General features: G+C 39.9%; 1 protein-coding gene across 1 annotated transcript in view; it reads right to left on the reverse strand.

Annotated features, from left to right (window-relative positions):
- Positions 1-21064, reverse strand: part of LOC108548569 (neurexin-3-like) — a gene marked incomplete at its 3' end in the record, with an annotated part of 261403 nt that overhangs the window by 207667 nt on the left and 32672 nt on the right. Inside the window, 1 exon segment of the mRNA XM_017901580.1 lies at positions 13311-13454. Within this exon segment, the coding sequence (XP_017757069.1) occupies positions 13311-13454 (144 nt within the window).

Raw genomic sequence — 21064 nt, forward strand, 5'->3', positions numbered from 1 at the left:
AAAACAAGAAAACAAGAAAAATAAATAAAAATGGTGCAAATTATTAATATTTTCTATTCAAAGTTCTCTATTTATCTACGTTGTTCGAGTATTAAAAAATTGGTTAGAATGAAGCAAACATAAATTTAAAAAATCAGTATCGCCGAACACTGGTAACCACCATGCCAGTCATCGTGTCAATCAATATACATTTGTCATTTAAATATAATATCCACGACCAAACACGATCCTAGCGTTTCTTTGATGTTATAGTCGTATCGAGAAAACGTTTGCTGGAATATCGATACTCTATTTAATTAAACGACACGAAAGAAGAGTCAAAAGAAGAGCAACGAAGGAGAATATCATCTGTTACGGTTCACGACACGCATCTCGAGAATGCCACTCGGAGCAAACACTGTACGGCCATTGCTGAAAGTCTCTCGCTGCGATGGTATTTGCATTTAAACCGTGACCGCACGCTAATTATTCCGGAGTTAAGGCGTGTAAAAAATGCAGACTGCATCGTAGACTTAATTGCAGCGGCGCATTTGCATATGCCTAACTGCATCACGCGTGCATCGTCCTCTCGGCTGTGCCAAGGCAAAACAAGTCTTTCGTTCACGGGCCAATGGAGCCAAGATGCTCGAAAACGAGCGAGATAACGAGTTACTAGCTATTCTACGTAATTTCGAAAACGGAAAATTCACAGAACCGTCGTTATCGTATCGCGCGAACTTGCGCCGATTCCGTGCAATTAGATCAACGCAGCCGACATCGCGGAAAGGGGATATTTGGCGCCGAAAAATTTGGAATGGCGATATAGGAATTTTCAAACAGTTCGCTCGCATATGTCGCAACGTTCCTCGTGAAAGGAGAAATAAAATATTCCCATTCCGTGTGTTAGTTTATTATACTAATTAGGAAGGTTGTTCCGAGCCAGGCTTGTTGTCCTGTATCCAGTTTCACGACGAATACAACTTTATACGGTGTATATTTTGATAAAAACTTTGTTCGCAGAAATAAAGCGGCACGCATTGCAGGGAAATGACATTTCTATGAAGTTTAATTATGTGGAACATGCAACTGAACATTGTAATTAAAATAACAATAATTTAATTCCAAACACGAAGCAATTTCAGTATCCTATCCTGCTGGATGTAATGAAAATATTTGGAGAAGATCAAGTATGCGTTAAAATTTATGCGATTATCGAAAATATCCTTCTGCATTCTGTATTAAGCCCGTGGAATAGAAAAATATTAAATTGGAGCGTTATTAAATTTAATAAATAGGAAAAGGAAAAATAATCGTGTGGTGGAAAATTTAAGAACGAAATAAAAGGGGGAAAGGGAAATCATAGATGTCGGCACGAGTCATTATCAGCTAATAAAATAGAAACTTTTAATTACCAGTTGGACAGGAAGCGCAATTTCGTCTTTTGCCTGTTTAAACAAAAAATCATTCACAATTATAACTTCGGAAACAGCCTGTTCGTGGGACGATGAATGAAGATGAATCTAGACACCGAGAACCGTCCGAATAATGTATAAAAATGCGAAAGTGTCTGAGAAAAATGACCAGGTTTCTCTTCGAAGTAAGTCAAGTTAATAATTCTCCGCTGAACCATTTTTCCGTTAGTTTATATCAATTGCAAAGTGTAACGTTGCAGTGTACCGAGGGCAGAATGTTCACGGTATACCGAAATTAAATTGTATACCAGCCCGCTGCGTTTGCAACTTGTAGAATTGGAAATTATTGTCCCTAAGAAAGTTGTGTGTACTAAGGAAGCTCGTAGTTTCAGTCTAACCTCCTGCACACTGGTCTACTATCCACGTAATACTACGAAAAACGGTATCATAAGAAGGATTTTACCAAAGCCATAGCCCCTCAACGCCATCTATTTTTAAAAAATATATCTCTGGATAATTTCGAGTTTTAATAAATTCTCGTATTATTCCTCGATCTTCTTCACAGGAACGCGAATCTCACCCCATTCCCGGAATTTTGTCTCGTTCCCAAATTTTACTAAATTAGACAGCCAGCAAGAATTTTCCTCCAACGCAATTTTCGTTACAAACAAGACTAATTTTCATTACTAATTTTGATCAGTAACGAGAAAAGCAAATTCAATTCTCTTTCAAAAAATTAATCGAACGGCATAATTAACCCTTCACTCCTGCAGACGTTGTATGGCGTCACGTTACAACATGACAGCTGACTGCGGACGCGATACAACGTCCATGGATTTCTAAGCTGTTAGAGCTTGGAAAATTCTTTCTGAACGCGACCCAACTGTTCTGACGTGTCCTCCCATCTATTAGGATAAGAGAGAAATTTTTTTCAATACAATCCCTGCATCATTTTGCCCCCTGTCAAACGTGTCACACGTGGCGCGCACCCCCATGGCCCGAGATTTTTCCTCCACTGTCAGGGTTGCAAATAAAATATTTAGCGACTTCTGAACTTCCGTATTCATCTGTATCACCTCGGGTAAGCTTGTAATGCGTGATGTTATATTTCGATTAAGTTTTTATTAGATTTAGACAAAAATAAAATTTGTTAAATTAATTCAGGACGGGACGTTTGCTACCCTGTTTATAACTCGGGAGTGAAATGGTTAATATATGTAGAGGATTATATTTATTAAATCCCCCGAAGATGAGGATTTTGAGATTTTAGGAGAAATAGATAACAGGTTTATTTCATATAGAAGATATTGCTCACGATACTGTCATGACTGTCATTCCAAAAGAATACTAGTCTAGTCTCTCCACGACAGCTATTGTCTACATACGTACTTTTCTTACACCCTATATACCCTTACACATTCATTCTCTTTCACTCAAATTATCCACCTCGTTTTATTTTACTATACGTGTACTATAGTTGTCAGAGTATAGATCCAACATGCGAATGTATTTGTCAAACGTTTACGATACAGGCATTCTAATACCCTAATAAGCGACTTCATATACGCCATAATCGAGTAATCAAAAGCATTTCGAGATTAACCGTATGGTAAAGTTTCCATCGAGATTGGCAATAAGCAGAGGAATATGTAAAATGTAGAGAATAATAATGCGTGATATTATATTTTAACACTAGATTTACGGAACCCGTCAATTTGACGAATGGACTGTTCCAATTATACGATGGTATCAGATTTAATTAACTTATATTAAGTCTGTTAATATTATAAGTGTTTCTAAATTAAACTAATCGTTAAAAAAAGAAAAGTCACGTGGTTTCCTTTACCTGTCAATTAGACAGAAGACCGTAGAAATAGGTATACAGATTGCGTCCGTAAACTTAGTGTTAATTAAGTTTTCATTAGATTTAAAGAAAAATAAAATTTGTCAAATTAATTCAGGACGTTTGCTGCTTTCTTCGTAACTCCGGAGTGAAAAGATTAAAATCGTTGTTTCAAGCAATCTTCGTTCAACCAGATAACCAATTAACAACCCGCATTAACCACCGAATTCGATTTCGGGCCAGAATCGAACGAACCCCGACTCAGCCCTCGCGCCCCTTCCTTCGCGAAACTTCCCCTAAGGCGACTGCTCTATTCGCCAATCTTCGGAGCAAATCGAGCCGATCTTAACCCACCGGTTCCAGCGAAAAATCGTAAACACAGGGTACGTGGTTTCTCGCGTCCCTCTGGAAATGGATCGGATAAAAATCGTGACCGGAAATCCTGCGGAGCCCTTGGGGTAATCGCGACCCCTCGGTAAATTAGTCAGGGGTCCCCGGGACAGCGCGATATTACCGGGCAGGGGAGATTAATACAAAAGATATTAAGCAAAAGCTCGCGATAAGCATCGCGAGGAACGGAAGGTCGGTATCTGGTGCAGCCGCATCGCAGGTAAAAGCAGGGCAAAAGAGAGAAGGAGGAGGCTGCGGCACCGTGAACTCGAAACCTATACACACATGTGCGAGACCACGTTCCGCAATGCTGTAACACGCAGCCTGCACACACACACACACCGAGGCACGCACACGCGCGCGCACGTAGGGGGTGTATTCATCCACACAGGGCGCACGTTCTACTTTGCCGCGTCGCATCTCCACTCCGCAGTACCGGCCCCAGCTCGCTCATTTGTTCCCCCAGATAAGCTATACCGATGGTCAGCCGCTTAAATTATGCACATTTTTGCCGGTGCACGGAACCAGTTTCCCGTCGCTGATTTTTGCGTCCCGGATCGCACGGCACGCGCGAAACCTCGCTACCGGAATGACGAGTTGCTACGGCAGGAATGAGACGCTGATTGACCGTGGTGTGCAGTCCGTTCTTTCCTGGTGATTATCGCAAAGATGGATGAGGCGAATTTGCGTTATTGGCTGGAAGTGACGAATTTGTGAACGAGGTTATGTGGAATTTGGTCTTTCCAAGTATCGATCAGACACAATTATTCAACTTGCTTCGGGATGGAACGATTGAAAAATTTAAGAGGTAGAACAAGTATGATATTAACCCCTTCTCGTACTTTAACGAGTCTGACTCTTCTTCGCGATGAAGATTTTGGGCCAAACGTGAGTATCACGAGCCAGACTCGTAGGTAGAAATTCGGCCCGGATTTTTAAAATTGTAAGTATTTTCCTATTAGATATTGTTTCAATATTTAATACTGTAAGTATTATTTCTGTACATTTATTTATATTAATATTTATAACATTAACATAATTAATAATATATTAATAATTATTTATATTAATACTGCAAGTATTATTTCAGTACATTTATTTATATTATTCAGTACAATTTTATTTACAGTGCAGTTTATGATATGCTATTTATTTTTAGACGTAGTATTATTACATTCCTTAAAGCAAAGGAATATTTGAAAACGCCTGAATTTCTATTAAACTATTGTTTACTAGCGAAATACAGTTTCGAAACTGTCATCTTTTATGAAATATAATATATTCACAATATTTATAAAAGGAAAAGGAATTAGAGTTTACTTCCACAGCAGCAGTATCGCGTTAAACTAAGTATATCACGCATTTCGGCTCGTATTCCGACTGTTTTCGAGCGTCAGTCTGGTCTGGTTACTGCTTGAGCCCGGATTTCGTCGACCCAAATAGCACGGGAAAGGGTTAATGCACAAGAAAATTTATTATTTAAATAAGACATAAGAAGGAAACACAATTCGAAATAACGATTTACTCTGTCTTTTTAACAGAATCATCCCTCGCATCTTCTAATTAATTTTCCTCAAAAACTCACCCCTTCTGATTGCCAAAAATATTGCAAACCCAATGATAGACTGTTCGTCGAAAACTAATATTCCTAATGGGACTAACTGTCGTTATGTCTACTAGCTTTCACTCTTTCATTATGGCCCTTTTCCATTTAGGGTCCTTGAGCCTACGATACTATTATATGATAATTAAAGGATAAGTTATTTGTTTCAAAAAGTAGGGTATCTCTGAAAATGGGATCTGGTTTGCGAGTACTTCGCATCTCAGACGTGTCCATATAAGACACGAGTCAGGAAACAGATGACTCCTAGATATAATTCCATAAAAATTGGCACAGGTACAGGATCAGCGTTAATTAGTTAATCAATGGAACAGAGATTAAAGGAGACCCGACGTGGTCCATCCCGCTATATCAGAGTACACCAGCATAGATTCGAAGAACATGAAAGGTGGTCAGACAAGGCACACAAGATATCCTGCTGTCCTCGCACCATCTCGACAGCTTACCAGTTAATACGTAAGATAATAATCAGGATACATTAATTAGACAAAGAGGAACGAGCGATTCGCTAGCAGTGGACAGGGGTTGGCAAAGTAGTTTCAAGCGGATAATCCGCGGTGAATTATTATCAACTGTTAACCGAGTTGTTCCTTAATCGCGAACTTCCGTAATCGCGGAATTAAATATTTACAGATACGAATCAACCATGGCTGGCTCAGTTTTGCTCCGTGTAAACGGAGAAATGCTATAATTCGCCTTTAGCGGAAATGGGACGACGAAATCCGAGTAAATAAATTATCGCGCTCTGGATATCGGTAATTCAGGTTAATTCGCTCTCGCCGGTTAATCATTTACAAAATCGCGTGAAAGTTGCGTACGTGTGTACCCAAGATTCTCGATTCTTACCTACTCCTCTCCCGTTATGACACCACAATTGCGCTTGACAGTCAAGCTTTTAATGGCAGAGACTTAAATAAAATTTCCCCTCTCGAACTTCGGAGCTGTACCCAGGCACCCATACTCGTTATCACTTTCCAGTTGCAGCAGTATCAAGTCATAGGAATGCCAGTACGCGAGTTCACGGTGTTTCGCAACGCCATTTCGAATGCTCCATCGAGTCGCATAAATTCTCCGGCAGCACTTCTTCGTTCCTTTCGCGCGAGCTCGCGCGTATCACGCTTGTTCGAGGCTACACACGCTCGTCCCACCCACTTTTTCCCCTTATTTTCCCTGTCTGTCCTACTTGCGTTTCTCGTCCGGCCGCTACGTTTCCGGCAGCTCCGCTGGTTTAAGCTCGTGACCTCGTCGCGGCTATCCCTGCGCAATGTTTCCCGTTCGTTGAATTATGCCCGCGTCGAAATTGCTTCGCGAGTGCCTGCGAATTTTTCCACTACACACCCCTAGGCCTCGGCGAAACGAGCCTTCGACAGCTTTCGGCCGTTGGGGGAGCTGGTCGCTGCGCGAGGGTGAGGGAGACGAAGGTTTGACAGGGAATAGCAGCTCCATAGCCAATGGAGATTTAATAAGAGGGATTCAAACGCAGAATTGCTTGATCGATGTCGTTCAAAGAATTTTAGGCATTTAGGGGAGAATACTCCATTCGGTGTCTTTTGTTCTCCAATTTGTGAGGTGTAATTAATACGTTCGTAGGTACCGTAGGGATTATTTCGACACGAGTTCGTGACGATTTTAAATATTTTATATGACATTAAGTATGTGTATGTAGTAACGCTAGGTTGAGTGTCAGTGCGAGGGAACCCTTGGGCCCCCCATTGGGTCTAGCTGGCGACGGGCAATAGGCAGCGTTCTAGGGTTCAGCCTGAGTGCATAGAAGACGTGTGAAAGACGATCCTGCGTGAGAGCATAGCGAAGTGTGAAGATAGTGCGTGTGTGAATATTTAGTCGATAGTCTATTAGCCTGTAACCTTACTCTAGTCTCTTGGGAAGTAATAACACCTTTATTTCCGCATACTTGCCAATCGGAACCATATCCCCACGTGTATGTAAGATGACAGAGTTTAAGGGTGAGTACAAGGGAACCCTTGGGGCTATCTGGCTGATGGATAATAAGCAGCGACTTATTCGGGTTCGGATCGAATGTTCAGAGTGATACTTGGAGCGTACGTTGAAGAAACTGTATCGAAAGTGTGCTGAGACTGTAATGATACTCTACTGAAAGAATACTGAAATTGTGCTTAAACTGTACAGAGACTATACTGAAAATGTACTGAAACTGTACCGAAACGGTACTGCAACTGTACTGAAATTGCACAGAAGCTGTACTGAAACTGTACTGAGACTGTCAGTATCTATCACATACGTGACCGCGTGAAAGGACTGCATGGACGGGATGTTTATGAATGATTGAGAAAGAAAGTCTACGTGTGAAAGAAGAGAGACTACCAGGTTTAAATACAGATGCAACAGCTGTTTTGTGTCAGTCTTTACGGAGGTTTAGCGAGAGTCAACGTGAGAGTGTCTCTGGGTTGCATAATCATAGATAGACACTGGTTTAGTCTTTCGGTTTATACTTTACTCCTAGTCTCATTTAGCTCGTAATAAATATATATTTTAGAATAAAACAATATCTCTTATTTTTCATATTTGTTAATTACATAGTATCCCTACATGCACATGTCTAAAATTTTTTAAAACTTGCGAAAAGCTTGTTTATTCTACGTGATTCATTTTTCAATATTTTCAGAAGAATTTTATGTCAATAATCTAATGTCTCTGTACGTATCTCGTTTGGAGTTGTTTCTATCGTGTTGATCTAGGGACTAACTAGATACTAAGATGACAAGACTAAAGATATTTCCTTTCTTTCTCTTTCTCCTATTTTTCATATGAACGATTTAACACTTTGACTGCCATGCACATTTTATATGGTACGCTCAGGGGGCCACGATAAAATTTCCATTACTCTTACGATACAGTGATAAATTATCAAACAATATAGGGAAAAAATGGTGCAAATTATTAATGCCTATTTATTTATTTACGTTCTTCAAATTTTCAAAAAATGGTTAAAATAAAACAAATATAAATTTAAAAAATTAATATCGCCGAATATTGATGACCACCGTGGCATTCAACGTGTTAACAAATGCAAACAGAGATCTGCTTGTCTCATAAACAACGACTCCTTTTTAATAACAAAACAGATTTATTTAAACTAAAATATTACACTATAGTCACAGCCCCAATTATAGCAACCCTACGTTATTTCACCAGAAAATGAACAATTATCGTATCAACCCCTAATTCCCCACAACACACCTCTCCCATCCGATCCAAAAAGAAGGATCCACGTGTCCAATCGATATACCCCGTAACAAACTCCCGACACTCATGCAGAATACAAACGAAGAGAAAAAATCCGTGGGAATTACGCTCGTTATACTTGAAAACCCATGCTCCGTTAACGCGGTATACTCTTGTAATTGCTCCCATCCATCACGGGGCAGCCGCGAAATAACAATCTCGCCCTTAGAGCGAAATAAGAAAAAAGGGAACCCTCGGTAATGCCGCAGAATGTATCGCCCAAACCTCGAAAGCAACTGTGCTCGAAGCCCGATAATCGAGCCGATGTATCGGGGCACGGGCAACGAGCAGGCAAGCTGTAAAAGTGGCGACCCAACGGTTCGACCCTAATTGCAATTATCGTCATCTCTCTGTTTCTTCCGATTCTCCGGCGCTCGCGGGATCGCGATTATCCGCTCCTATTTATCGGACGTGGCCCGGTAACGAGGAACGGAAGATCACGTGTTAGATATTACATTCGACATCCTCGAATCCGGTGTTCCGGAACGAAATCCAAGCGGCAGGGAAGCTGATACGTTATCAGAAAAGAGAGGATTCCGCTGGGAGTGACGTCAATAAGAAGCCGCCAATCGGGGCTCTCTAATTATCGAGAAGGGGAGCCGGGATATTAGCTGCGGGATTTACGTGACAGCGGCAGGATCTGGCTGCCTCGATCCGGATCATTCAGCCTGTGACGGAGGGACAAAGAGAAAGGGTAATCGGTGTGTACCGTGTCTTTGAACCCGTTCATCAGGATGAGCGTGCGTGGCAGGTGTGAGTACAGGGAGTCAACCAAGTGTTTATGGTTATTGACCGATATAGTGCGTTCGCGATCAGGATGTCGATGTTGGACAGGCGTAAGCAGAGGCGATCCTCGTATCACGAGAGTGTTTTCAGTGAATTTTCGTCCACTATGGTTAACACTTTGACTACCATGCAATTTTTATATAGTACGCTCAGGGGCTCACGATAAAATTTCCATTTTTCTTGGGATATAATGATGAATTATCAAACAATATCGCAAAGATATAAAAAATGGTGGAAATTATTAATATTTTCTATTCAAAGTTCTCCATTTATTTGCGTTCCTCGAGTATTCAAATACAAATTTAAAAATGACACTGGTGACCACCATGACCCCCTTGAGGAAACAAGCATGATGATCACCGTGGTAGTCGTGTTAATAGAGGTACTGTCACGATATTAACAGTGTAATACGCATAATAAATTTTAGATTGGAAATTTTAATTATTAGATTCATAAAACAAGAAAACAAGAAAAATAAAAAAGAGATAGTGGAAATTATTAATATTTTCTATTCAAAGTTCTCTATTTATTTACCTTGTTCGAGTATTCAAAAATTGATTAGAATAAACCAAATATAAATTTAAGAAATTAGTATCAGTGGACACCGGTGACCACCATGGACCTACTGGGAAGGCAAACACCGTTCACTGATGATCACCGTGGCAGTCTATGTGTTAACGCGTTGAACCTGGCGTCGGTCCCTGAGAACCGACAGTATCCAAATTAAAAAAATAAATATTTATTGAAACACTCTAAACGAAAACATGCTTTGGTTTTGCATGTATTACAAAACGTGACGACTTTCTTAGTCAAATTTCTGGCTGTCTTGTGTCCCAATAGCGTTGAATTTTTGTCTTAACCCGACCCGAGCTCAACGTGTTAATAAATTCCGGTTCACTGGATTATTTAGAAAGAATTCTCCGGTTCCTTTGTAGAATTCTATCTTGGAAAATTCAATATTTGTAATAGCATCTTTCTATCAACGCACACGTTCACCACGCGTTGTTAATTTATGCGATACGACACGGTAGAGGTTTAAAATATATCTGATTATTTTAAATAGCATAACTAAAGAGGAAATAAAGTCAGAGACGACAAGTAACGCAAACAGAAATATTTCGCGTAATAACCGCGCGAATATTGTAATTACGAATACGATTATTCGCTTTCCACAGTTTTCTACGCATGGGTAAATCCACATAATACGATCATACGGAAATAAACTGAACTGAATTGGACATGTTGGCGGAAATTACGTGTGCACAACGATAGACAACGCGTGTAATTAATTATCTGTTAGTAGAATTGTAATAAAAACGAATTAAAGACGAAAAGGCAATATAAGTTTCCTATAGCATGTATATAATATTTCCCGTATAGCATAGAAAATGAAAAACATAGAAAACACGGTGAAAATAAATTTGAAAAATTCCATTTGGCGAAATGAATTAAAGAGATTCGATAAATTCAATATCAAAACCAATGTAGAAAAATTTCAAATTCAATTCCTAGTTTCTGCAGTATTTCGGCAAACATCATATTAATTATTACAGCGTTAATTGTGGAGGAAAATTTATCTACCTCTCGTCTCAATATCGCCCTTCCTCTGTATCATATTATCAATTAAAACTCCGCGGTTTGCAACAGAACAATACCGCGAATTCTAAATAATTTAATTACTTGCTCCAATTAAAAATGATATTCCTTGAAAAGATATATTTATTTAAAAGCTTGCTCGTATTTATTACCTGCGTGCATTTTAATACAACCATACCTTTATCCCGAAAATCACACGGCTGTTATTAAACGAGAAATTCGTCGTTTTGAAAATGCTCGACATTTTTCAGACATCTCCCAGGCCTCTTCCCCGTTTCTCTATCTCATTAACGCGCCGCGATTCGTAATTTACCAAAAGCCGCTTTAAACCATTTTCCTAGCCACGCGGCTCCCTTTCACGTCCACGAGACTTTAGTTGTAGTTAAAAAATTCAACTTCCTTCTCGAGATATAATTTGACGGAGGCGGAGCATCCGCAATTTTGAAGCAATTTACGGAGCACGCCGGGGACATTTACTTTTTTACCTCGAGTGGCTTCAGTCGCATGGCGACCTGAGAGCTTGTAAGAAGCGACTGCAATGCGACCAACGCGAATATTTCCTTCGTTCCATGTATATTTAATTCATGCGAACGCCGCAAGTGGTTTCGACGGACAGCGAAACGAAATTCGCGAAATTCGGCATCGGTTGGGAATTTAGGCGAATTATGAAACGACTCTACTTTAGCAAATTTCCATACCGACTTGTAACACGATCCTTCGAGGTGGTTTAAATGACACTTGTCAAAAATGTTGCTTGACACTTTTTGACTGACACGCATTGTTTATGTGATACGCTCAGGGGTCACGATAAAGCTTCCATTATTCTTAGGATATAATGATGAATTATCGAACAATATGGCAAAGAAAAAGAAAAAAAAATGGTAGAAATTATTAACACTTTCTATTGAAAGTTTTCTATTTATTTACGTTGTTCAAATTTTTTAAAAATTGTTAGAATAAGTAATTTAATATCGCTAGACACTGGGGAACACTAAGGGCCCCACTGAGAAGACAAGCGCCGGTCATTGATGACCACACCGTGATGGTCAACGTGTTAATTAAGTTTCCATTATTCTTAGGATATAATGATGAGTTATCGAACAATATGGCAAAGAAAAAGAAAAAAAAATGGTAGAAATTATTAACACTTTCTATTCAAAGTTTTCTATTTATTTACGTTGTTCAAATTTTTTAAAAATTGTTAGAATAAATAATTTAATATCGCTAGACACTGGGGAACACTAAGGGCCCCACTGAGAAGACAAGCGCCGGTTACTGATGACCACACCGTGACAGTCAACTTGTTAATTAACACTGTTAATATCGTACATAAGATATTTCAGATTGGAAATTTTAATTATTACATTCATAAAACAAGAACGTTTTGTGTGACCAAAAGAATACGTGATACAGTGATCCCTTAATATGCCAAAAGGGGCTAATATACAATAGTAAGTAAATAGTCAACAACATTCGTTTTCGAGTTGAAATGAAAGATCTATACTCTGCCTCGTTTAGGTGATTCATCGATATAGTGATAGAATGTTACGAAGATGCCTTGAGAGATTTGAACGAAGATTGTATAGGGGGTCCTCCCCAACAGTTGACGAAGGTGAGAATGATGGTCGCTACAATCGTAACGTGTACGTGTAACACAATTTCACATGAATGTGTGTTATGGGAAAATATCTAATTTCGTTAGTGACGTTTTCAAAATTGTTGGTATTTAATTATTTCTATCCCCATATTCCACTTTACAAAGTCTGCCCCCCCCCCCCTCTATAATAACGGGGGTTATATGATTTGTGGTTCCTATGGTTCTACCGTTTAGCATCTTGATGACCATCTTGCTACGATGGGTAGCATATAAAATAAAATAGATATACTAAATTCCATGCTCGAATATTCCAATTTAAAATAAAAATAATATCTCTTCGGATGTTCGATTCCCTGTATTTATTTTGCAAATGGGTAACGAAACAAAGGGGATAAACCAGTGGCAATTTTGCACGAAGAGAACAGTGGATTAACCCTTTGCACTCGACGATTTTTTGGCCAAAGAACGAAAGAAGTACAAGTTGAAAAATTTTCTGCTCTAAAGCTGACGACACCTTTTTCAGCAATAAATAAGAAATCGTATAATAATTAACACGTAGAATTATTTAATTTTGATATCTCGCACACTGTTACATTATTTCAAATTTGATATATTAATTAATATCGAGCTTCGAAATTTTATCAAATAGCCACTGATTTTATCAAAGGCGTCTCTCGAGTGCAAAGGGTTAAACAAATCCTAGGTCAAAGTTTGCCGGACTTTGACGAAAAAATGATCGAAGTTACTGTCGAAATAACGATAGAAGCAATAGCTTCTGAGTATGAAAATGCTTTCTTAAAATAAATTTATCAGAGAACTTACCGGAGTAAAACAGCAGCCCGTTCGGTTGTCTCGTTTTAAATTGCAAGCTGATGGATTCCTGCGTGCTCAGAATCGGGCTTCCTTTGCTCAGGTCTATCGTGAGGTACTCTGTCCCTCTGAAAGAGGCTTCGGATGGCGCTTTATCTGCAACGGATGGAAATTCACGGTTAACCGAGGAATAAATAAAAGCTGCGGAAAGTATTACAGGCGTAAACCGTAGAACAAACGTACGTGATGAAATTGCACGTTAAAAGATCACAACGCCCCGTGGAAAAATACGGCTGAGCGTGTGTAGGGGTACGCAAACATACGTGACTGGGGAGTGGGCGAAAAGTTGACGCAGGTTTGCATATTCGAACTGCGATGTTTAAATTTTGTAAGTCAAGCGTGCTTATAGTTCGCGTATTTGCCAAGCAATAAACAAAACGACGAAACGCGATATTTCAATTTGTATCGAATTATACGCGATTGTTTTATTAACGGCGCAACGTTGTTTCCCTTTAATAAACGATATTTATCAATTTACGTTTTGTTTTATGCACCGGCCTGTGTGTAAAGTCATTATCGAATCGTTGCACGAAAATGATGCAAAATTACTCCGTGTAGTATTAATTTCGCGATACGTGACGCTGTTACAGTCTGCATATATGTACGCTTTACTTAAAAGCGGAAGGGAACGAAAATGTAAAATTTCTGTACACACGAAAGTTCCATTAGGAAAGTAATTCAGTTTTATGGATTGTGCTTGTACCTGGAATTTCTATCTTGGTATATAGCTGATTAAATTTTACCCTGATTGATGGAAAAGTTCCTTTCTACCTCGCACGTGCTCATTGGTGTTCCCTATTTTTCCTAAAATCTGCCATATGAAAATTCGCTGCTGTGTACTGCGACGAATTACAGCACAACCGAATATGAATTTTAACTAACGCCGAGTGCGGTGAAACGCGACTTGGACTTCGCCACGTTTAAAGCATGGGCCTGCTGAGCAGTGTAACTGATGAGTCCACTAACAGGCCCCGGATGGAACGTGCTTCCCTTTCCTTTTCCTTCTCTCGTTTCCCTTTCTATTGTTACGTCGTCGCAGAGTTTTACGACTGTTGGACACTGGTGTAACCGGAGGATAAGGTAGACTTGATATTTCGCAAGATGATTTATGATCCTACTTAGCTGCACGCGGATGAACCCCTTATTAAACGTTAGACAATTTCGGCGCGTGCTGAAATTAAATTTATGGAAAATTTTATTCCATAATTCCAAGTTTCTGTCACATGCTAGTTAGTCTTCGCTCAGAAGCGGTAAAATAGCACCAAATTCCTAAGGAGATGGGAGACTCCATAACACGCGAACAGTGTAGTAGGAGAAACAGTGAAAGTATTTTATTTAAATAAATAGCAGCGTTTCTAAAATTTTTAATTACATTTTCTACGTAATTATAACAGCATTCTATATAATACATAGTAGAAGAGCACTGATTGCTATTACTATTATGCTTGTCATACCATCATTCGTCAGATTTGCTACTTATTGTCAAATTATGTCAGAACAGTGACACACGTTCTCTCATAAATTGGCGCGAAATTTAAATATCAAGGATGCAATTTTACACTGAAATCCCATATCACCTGTTGTAATAAATTGTAAGCTTGCAACGATGGTGTCAGGTATATTGCAAGTCAATAATGATCTTTAGGTTTAGTGGATTCTTCCCTACTGGGCAGCCATGTTTCGGATTTTAAGTTTATAAGGGCCCCCTGTTTTCTAGAAACTGCCAGTCTTAAACACGGTATAGTATAAAAGGTATTATTGCAACTCACAAGGACACGCACATTCCTTCATATCTTAATCAATAGTTCCCCACGCAATTTAACCATTTGACCATTCCTAACAGCTTTGAAATCCATGGACGTCTGCAGGAGTGAAGGGTTAATTATGCTGTTCGATTAATTTTCTAAGAAAGAGTTGGATTTGGTTTTCTCGTTAGTGATGAAAATTAGTGATGGAAATTAGTGTTGCTAGTAATGAAAATTGCGTTGGAGGAAAATTTTTGCTGGCTACCTAATTTATTAAAATTTTCAAACGAGACAAAATTCCAGGGAGGGGGTTAAGGTGTATGAAAAGGTTAATAAACGCTGCAATTTCGTTGGAGAAATTACTGTTAGTGGTGGATGAAATATTAATAATAATTAGAACAATTCATTATTTAATTATATAAATAATCAAAACACAAATATTAAATTTAAATATAATTAATTTATCGCAATCGCATGCTCACGCGTCTTTTCGCTATTAAAACTCAATTGCAACTGACCTATGCCAAATCACTCTCGTTTTCTTCTTTCTTCTTTCATACATTACATTACATACTCAATTCACACATCTCAGTTCACATCATATCGTCCCTTTCTTACACACATTGCTCCTTTATTATATCAACACATATATATTCAAAATCTATGTTAACCATTACCACACTAGCCTTATGACACCGAGATTAATGAAAATATTCGAGTCAAATAAATAGTGACATTTGTCAACTGTATAATGGCATCATTTTTATTATAATAATTGCAATTTAGACCATGTTGTTGAAGATACCAGTAATGGTTGACGATGTTAGTTAACCCTTTACACTCGAGAGGCAACTCTTAGCCGCCATTTAATCAGATTATCAATTAATATCTCAAATTTAAAATTGCCCAACGAAGCGTGGAATATCGAGGTAAAATAATTCTACATCTTACACATATATGTAGGATCGGGATGGGTGGATTGGCCAAAATAGCGTTGTTTTACTTCTTAATGGAATAAAATAAGCTTATACGTAGATTGACGGCTATGAAACAAGAGGGATTCGCTATGGGCACGTTCGACTTCTTACTCACATACTGACACTAGCTTAAGAACTCTTAAAGATTGTTAAAAGACTGGAGACTGTAGACTGACCCTGTCCGCGCTTGCACCCTTGTTTAAAGCATTCATTCTGTCCTTTTCCAGACCCAGGTTTTCCTTTCCAATCATGCCCCTTTCCCACGCAACCTCGGTGGGCCAGGTACTTCAACCACTCTGGACGCATCCCTAAATTTTCACTGGACTCTACCATAAACATTCTTTGCAGTCAATCCTCTTGCACATGGTCACTTTCATTCTAAGCCCAAACACACTTGACAATCTTTCAGGGCCGTACTTATTCCAATCCCACGTATATATTTAAAAATCTATGTAACCATTACCACAATTACATCACCGATAATCATACAAACTTGGCGATACGTTCCCTCAACACGGGTCATCGACGGGGCTCTAAACGCCATAAAGACATCCGCCAGCGGAGACACACAAAGGGCCAACGGAGGTGCATCCGCTTGAAGTTGAACTTAATTAAAAGCAACGAGGCTGGCACAAGGGCGCGCTTGGTCCCTCGTTTCTTTCTTCTTTTCCCAATACACTCGAGCTTTTTAATTCAGTCTCGAGACGTCTGATCTCGCCCTACGTCGCCACGAATGCGCGTCGCGGAGGCCCCGGCGAGACCTTTCTCATTATTTTCCATCTTCCCATTGTTATCGCGCGACCAAACAAAGGTGCACCGACGCAAGGCCAGGCAAAAAGGCCATAAGACGGGCTTTAATGGCCCTGGCGTGGCGCCAAATCGCGTCGCTTCGGGCTTGAATGCACCGACCCGCCGATTGAAATGTTCATTACCACCGCAAATCATCCGACGATCCGCGACCGACAGAACCATGGGATGTTCCTCATAGAGGTACTCGCTCGTGGCCATCCGTGGATCAATGGCATACGAACGATTTAGCAGCGGAAGATTTTTCACCGACGAAGAATCAGTAGAGCTTCTTCAATCTCGCGTGAAAGCTGTTTTCTTCGTTCCACGAGAGGCTGTGATTGCGGATTGTTGAAGATCGTTGCATTTCTTCCAGAGAAGTTTCCACGAGTTCGTGAATTTGCTTCTCTATGGGATTTTTTGGATAAGAAGTTTGATTTTTATTCGTTAAATTGTGCACAGTTTTCGAGAAAAATTTACAATCGCTCGGTAACATACTGTAATTTCGAATATTAAATATAATATTCTTTTATCCATTGGATTTTTAACCCCCTCACTCCTGCAGACAACATGACAGCGAACTGCGAACGCGATACAACGTCCATGGATTTCTAAGCTGTTAGAGCTTAGAAAATTCTTTCCGAACGTGACCCAACTGTTCCGACCTGTCCTGCCAATTCTTAGGATAAGAGATAAATTTTTTTCAATACAATCCCTGCATCATTTTGCCCCCTGTCAAAAATTGCGAGACTATGTATTTCACGTCTGTGCGCACGTGGCGCGCACCCCCTTGGCCCGAGATTTTTCCTCCGCTGTCAGGGTTGCAAATAAAATATTTAGCGACTTCTGAACTTCCGTATTCATCTGTATCACCTCGGGTAAGCTTGTAATGCGTGATGTTATATTTCGATTAAGTTTTTATTAGATTTAGACAAAAATAAAATTTGTTAAATTAATTCAGGACGGGACGTTTGCTACCCTGTTTATAACTCGGGAGTGAAATGGTTAATATATGTAGAGGATTATATTTATTAAATCCCCCGAAGATGAGGATTTTGAGATTTTAGGAGAAATAGATAACAGGTTTATTTCATATAGAAGATATTGCTCACGATACTGTCATGACTGTCATTCCAAAAGAATACTAGTCTAGCCTCTCCACGACAGCTATTGCCTACATACGTACTTTTCTTACACCCTATATACCCTTACACATTCATTCTCTTTCACTCTAATTATCCACCTCGTTTTATTTTACTATACGTGTACTATAGTTGTCAGAGTATAGATCCAACATGCGAATGTATTTGTCAAACGTTTACGATACAGGCATTCTAATACCTTAATAAGCGACTTCATATACACCATAATCGAGTAATCAAAAGCATTTCGAGATTAACCGTATGGTAAAGTTTCCATCGAGATTAGCAGTAAGCAGAGGAATATATAAAATGCGGAGTAAAATAATTTTTAATAGCAATTTACTTGTTGAAAATTCTGCATGCACGTAATTTTTATAACACGGAACACGCCTACTTTTCACAAAGAAATATCTGTATTTGCGACGGTCGCCGTAATTCCTTTCCATGCTCGGTAAAATAAAAATAATTGCGTGTTTTCCATTCACTCGCAGCCTTTGGATAAAGCTATGAAAATAAAGGAAAGCCGTAAATTACGTTGCGTCACGCGACGCGTTGTCGAGATGACCGATAACGTTCCTCTCGGCTTTATATTTTATTATTCTACGCAATATAATTAAAGAAAAATATTAATTCGTCGGGAAAGGGGGCAGCGTATGAAACACGGTACGAAAAATTCTTCCCGCGCTGCGATGTATAATTGCTCGTTACTTTGTGCGATTCGTTTGATGCGACGGGAAATTTCCATAATATCTTGTAATTGAGTATACCTTGCTAATTATCGTAACGTCATCCGCCAGCGAGCGTTCCTCTGACGTGATAAAATTGTTTTACCCGAGGAAAATCGTGCAATAATTTTCCCGCCAATTTTGCTCTCGTTAATCTTCGAGTAATTCTTATACCGATAATTCCGAGTAAAAATAATATTTATCTATGGCTCTGTGCCATTCGAAGGAAATAGAAATTACAATGACGAAAATTCTAACAAAATATATAGCGACAGCCCTAGATTATTAATAAATTTCGAACTTCTATGAAATTGAAATAAGGTTAAATTTACCATTAACGCAATAATTTTCGAAAAATCCAAAGACTGCCAATTTCCTATAAAAATTACACAGAATTCAAAGACATTCTAGCAAATTTATCATTGCAAATATTGTGGGCAACTTTCAGCGCGGCCCATTGTCTTCCGGCGGAAGACAGCCCTTTGTTGGAGTTCTAGGAAGGCCTCGCCGAGGCCCAAGGACAACAGCCACAGATGGGGATGCTAGACACCAAGCTGGACCATCTGGACTTGAGCTCAGCGGAAGAGGCTACGGACACGCGAAGACAAGACAACGAAGAGGGGACACGCCCTATAAAACAGCGAAGGATGCGCTTTTGGGACACTATCCGATCAGAGTACGAAGAGAATAAAGAAGTTACCCAGAAGCAAGGAGCTTAGTCTTACTAAAATCCTTCCTACAATATTATTTTGGAACTCTGATCACTCTGCGAGAGGTATCACAAGAATTCATAAATTTTCCTTAACTCCGCTATTAATTGATCACATCATTCTTGTCACTACCAAAAATATCCCTCTATCGCAACGAAAGGGGATGGATTTTTAAAAAGAAAATATACTATACCCCAAAAACGCACAAGAAACTCGTGACTAACGGAAAGTCACCAGCGAGTACCTCCATCGTTGGAAGTATTCCACTTAACAACAGGGTATTGTTCACACGCGAGTCCCCTGACCCTGGTCGTTTCAATCTCCACTAGGATCTAGCTCGCGCGAGTGTCAAGAGGATCGTCGAGGTGTTTGCGATCGTGGCGCAGTCTAGCTGGCGAAGAAAGACACTCTCGCGGATGGAGCAGCCTGGCCATCCGGCGGAAGGCCGTCTTCGCGCTTCCGGTTCCCCCGGGTCGCCGAGGGAGGCGTCTAACAGCGGCTGAACACGAGTCTTTCTCGCGGAAAAGGGCGAAGATACGCGTGGAAGAAGTGTCATTAGCCGCGTCGAGGGGTGAAATCCTCGCGAATCCTCTTTTCCTCGCTCGTTCGTCTTTATCCGCTGTTCACCGCGCGCTATACCTCGGGTACACGAAACGACGCTGAGGACCTAATCCTGTTAAACGAAAGCGGTTTGCATCGACCTTGTTCAGCGAAGAGAAACTCAGCTAGAGAAGAAAAACGCGTCGTTGCTATGTGACCTAACTTTTTTCTTCGTTTCGATTTTTTGCGCAGCGACATGGGGGTCCCGAGTCAGTGGGAGCCTGGTTTATGTCTTTACGACTAGCCCCCCATGACAGGAGGACCATGATGCGTGGACTAGAGCTGGAAAAATCCGTTCCTTGGCGACTACAGAGCGTTACAGACCTTTTCCCAAGAGTGACACCGTTTGGCACAGAGTAGCTCGGTATCAGCCCCCCTTTAGCATAATAAAGCTAGTCGGAACCCGAAATAGTGCCTTTCGTTCATTGATATCTCGTGATTTTCCTTCGCTTCGTTTCGATTTTTCGCGTAGAGACATCGAGGGTTCCGAGTCAATGGGGCTCTAGTTTATGTTATTACGATCAGCCCCCCTGGACGGAGGCGGAGAGGAGGACCACGACGCGTGGGCTAGAATTCATTTAGGTACCGAGATATAGCTAATTACATCTTTGAATAAATATTTTTTAATTTCAAGGGGTTGAATAGGGGTTAATGCAATATAGCCTATTCGTATTCGAAGATATATTACATTCCAGGAAATTCAATGTTCCTCGCACTCGGTTCTATTTCATCCATGCTTCTAAACACGATTTTACACCAAAATTTCATTTTTCCCCCGTTAATTTCATCCGACGTTAATTAAAACGGTGCTTCTTTCGGTCTTATTATCCGAATCGCTTCTGAATTAGCAGTTCCTTCCTGACTCGGAGTGAAAATTTGTTGGAACCCGAATGTTAACATACAACACGGGTTCTAGCAACAAGGCTACGTTGGAAAAATACAAATCGGCGGAAAGGGAAAAACTAAAATTGCAACTGAAAACTGTATTGAAACTGTCTTTTCGCAAATTGTGTGGGTGCTT

This window comes from Eufriesea mexicana, unplaced genomic scaffold, assembly GCF_001483705.2.
Source record: "Eufriesea mexicana isolate 0111107269 unplaced genomic scaffold, ASM148370v2 scaffold1688, whole genome shotgun sequence".
Classification (NCBI taxonomy): domain Eukaryota; kingdom Metazoa; phylum Arthropoda; class Insecta; order Hymenoptera; family Apidae; genus Eufriesea; species Eufriesea mexicana.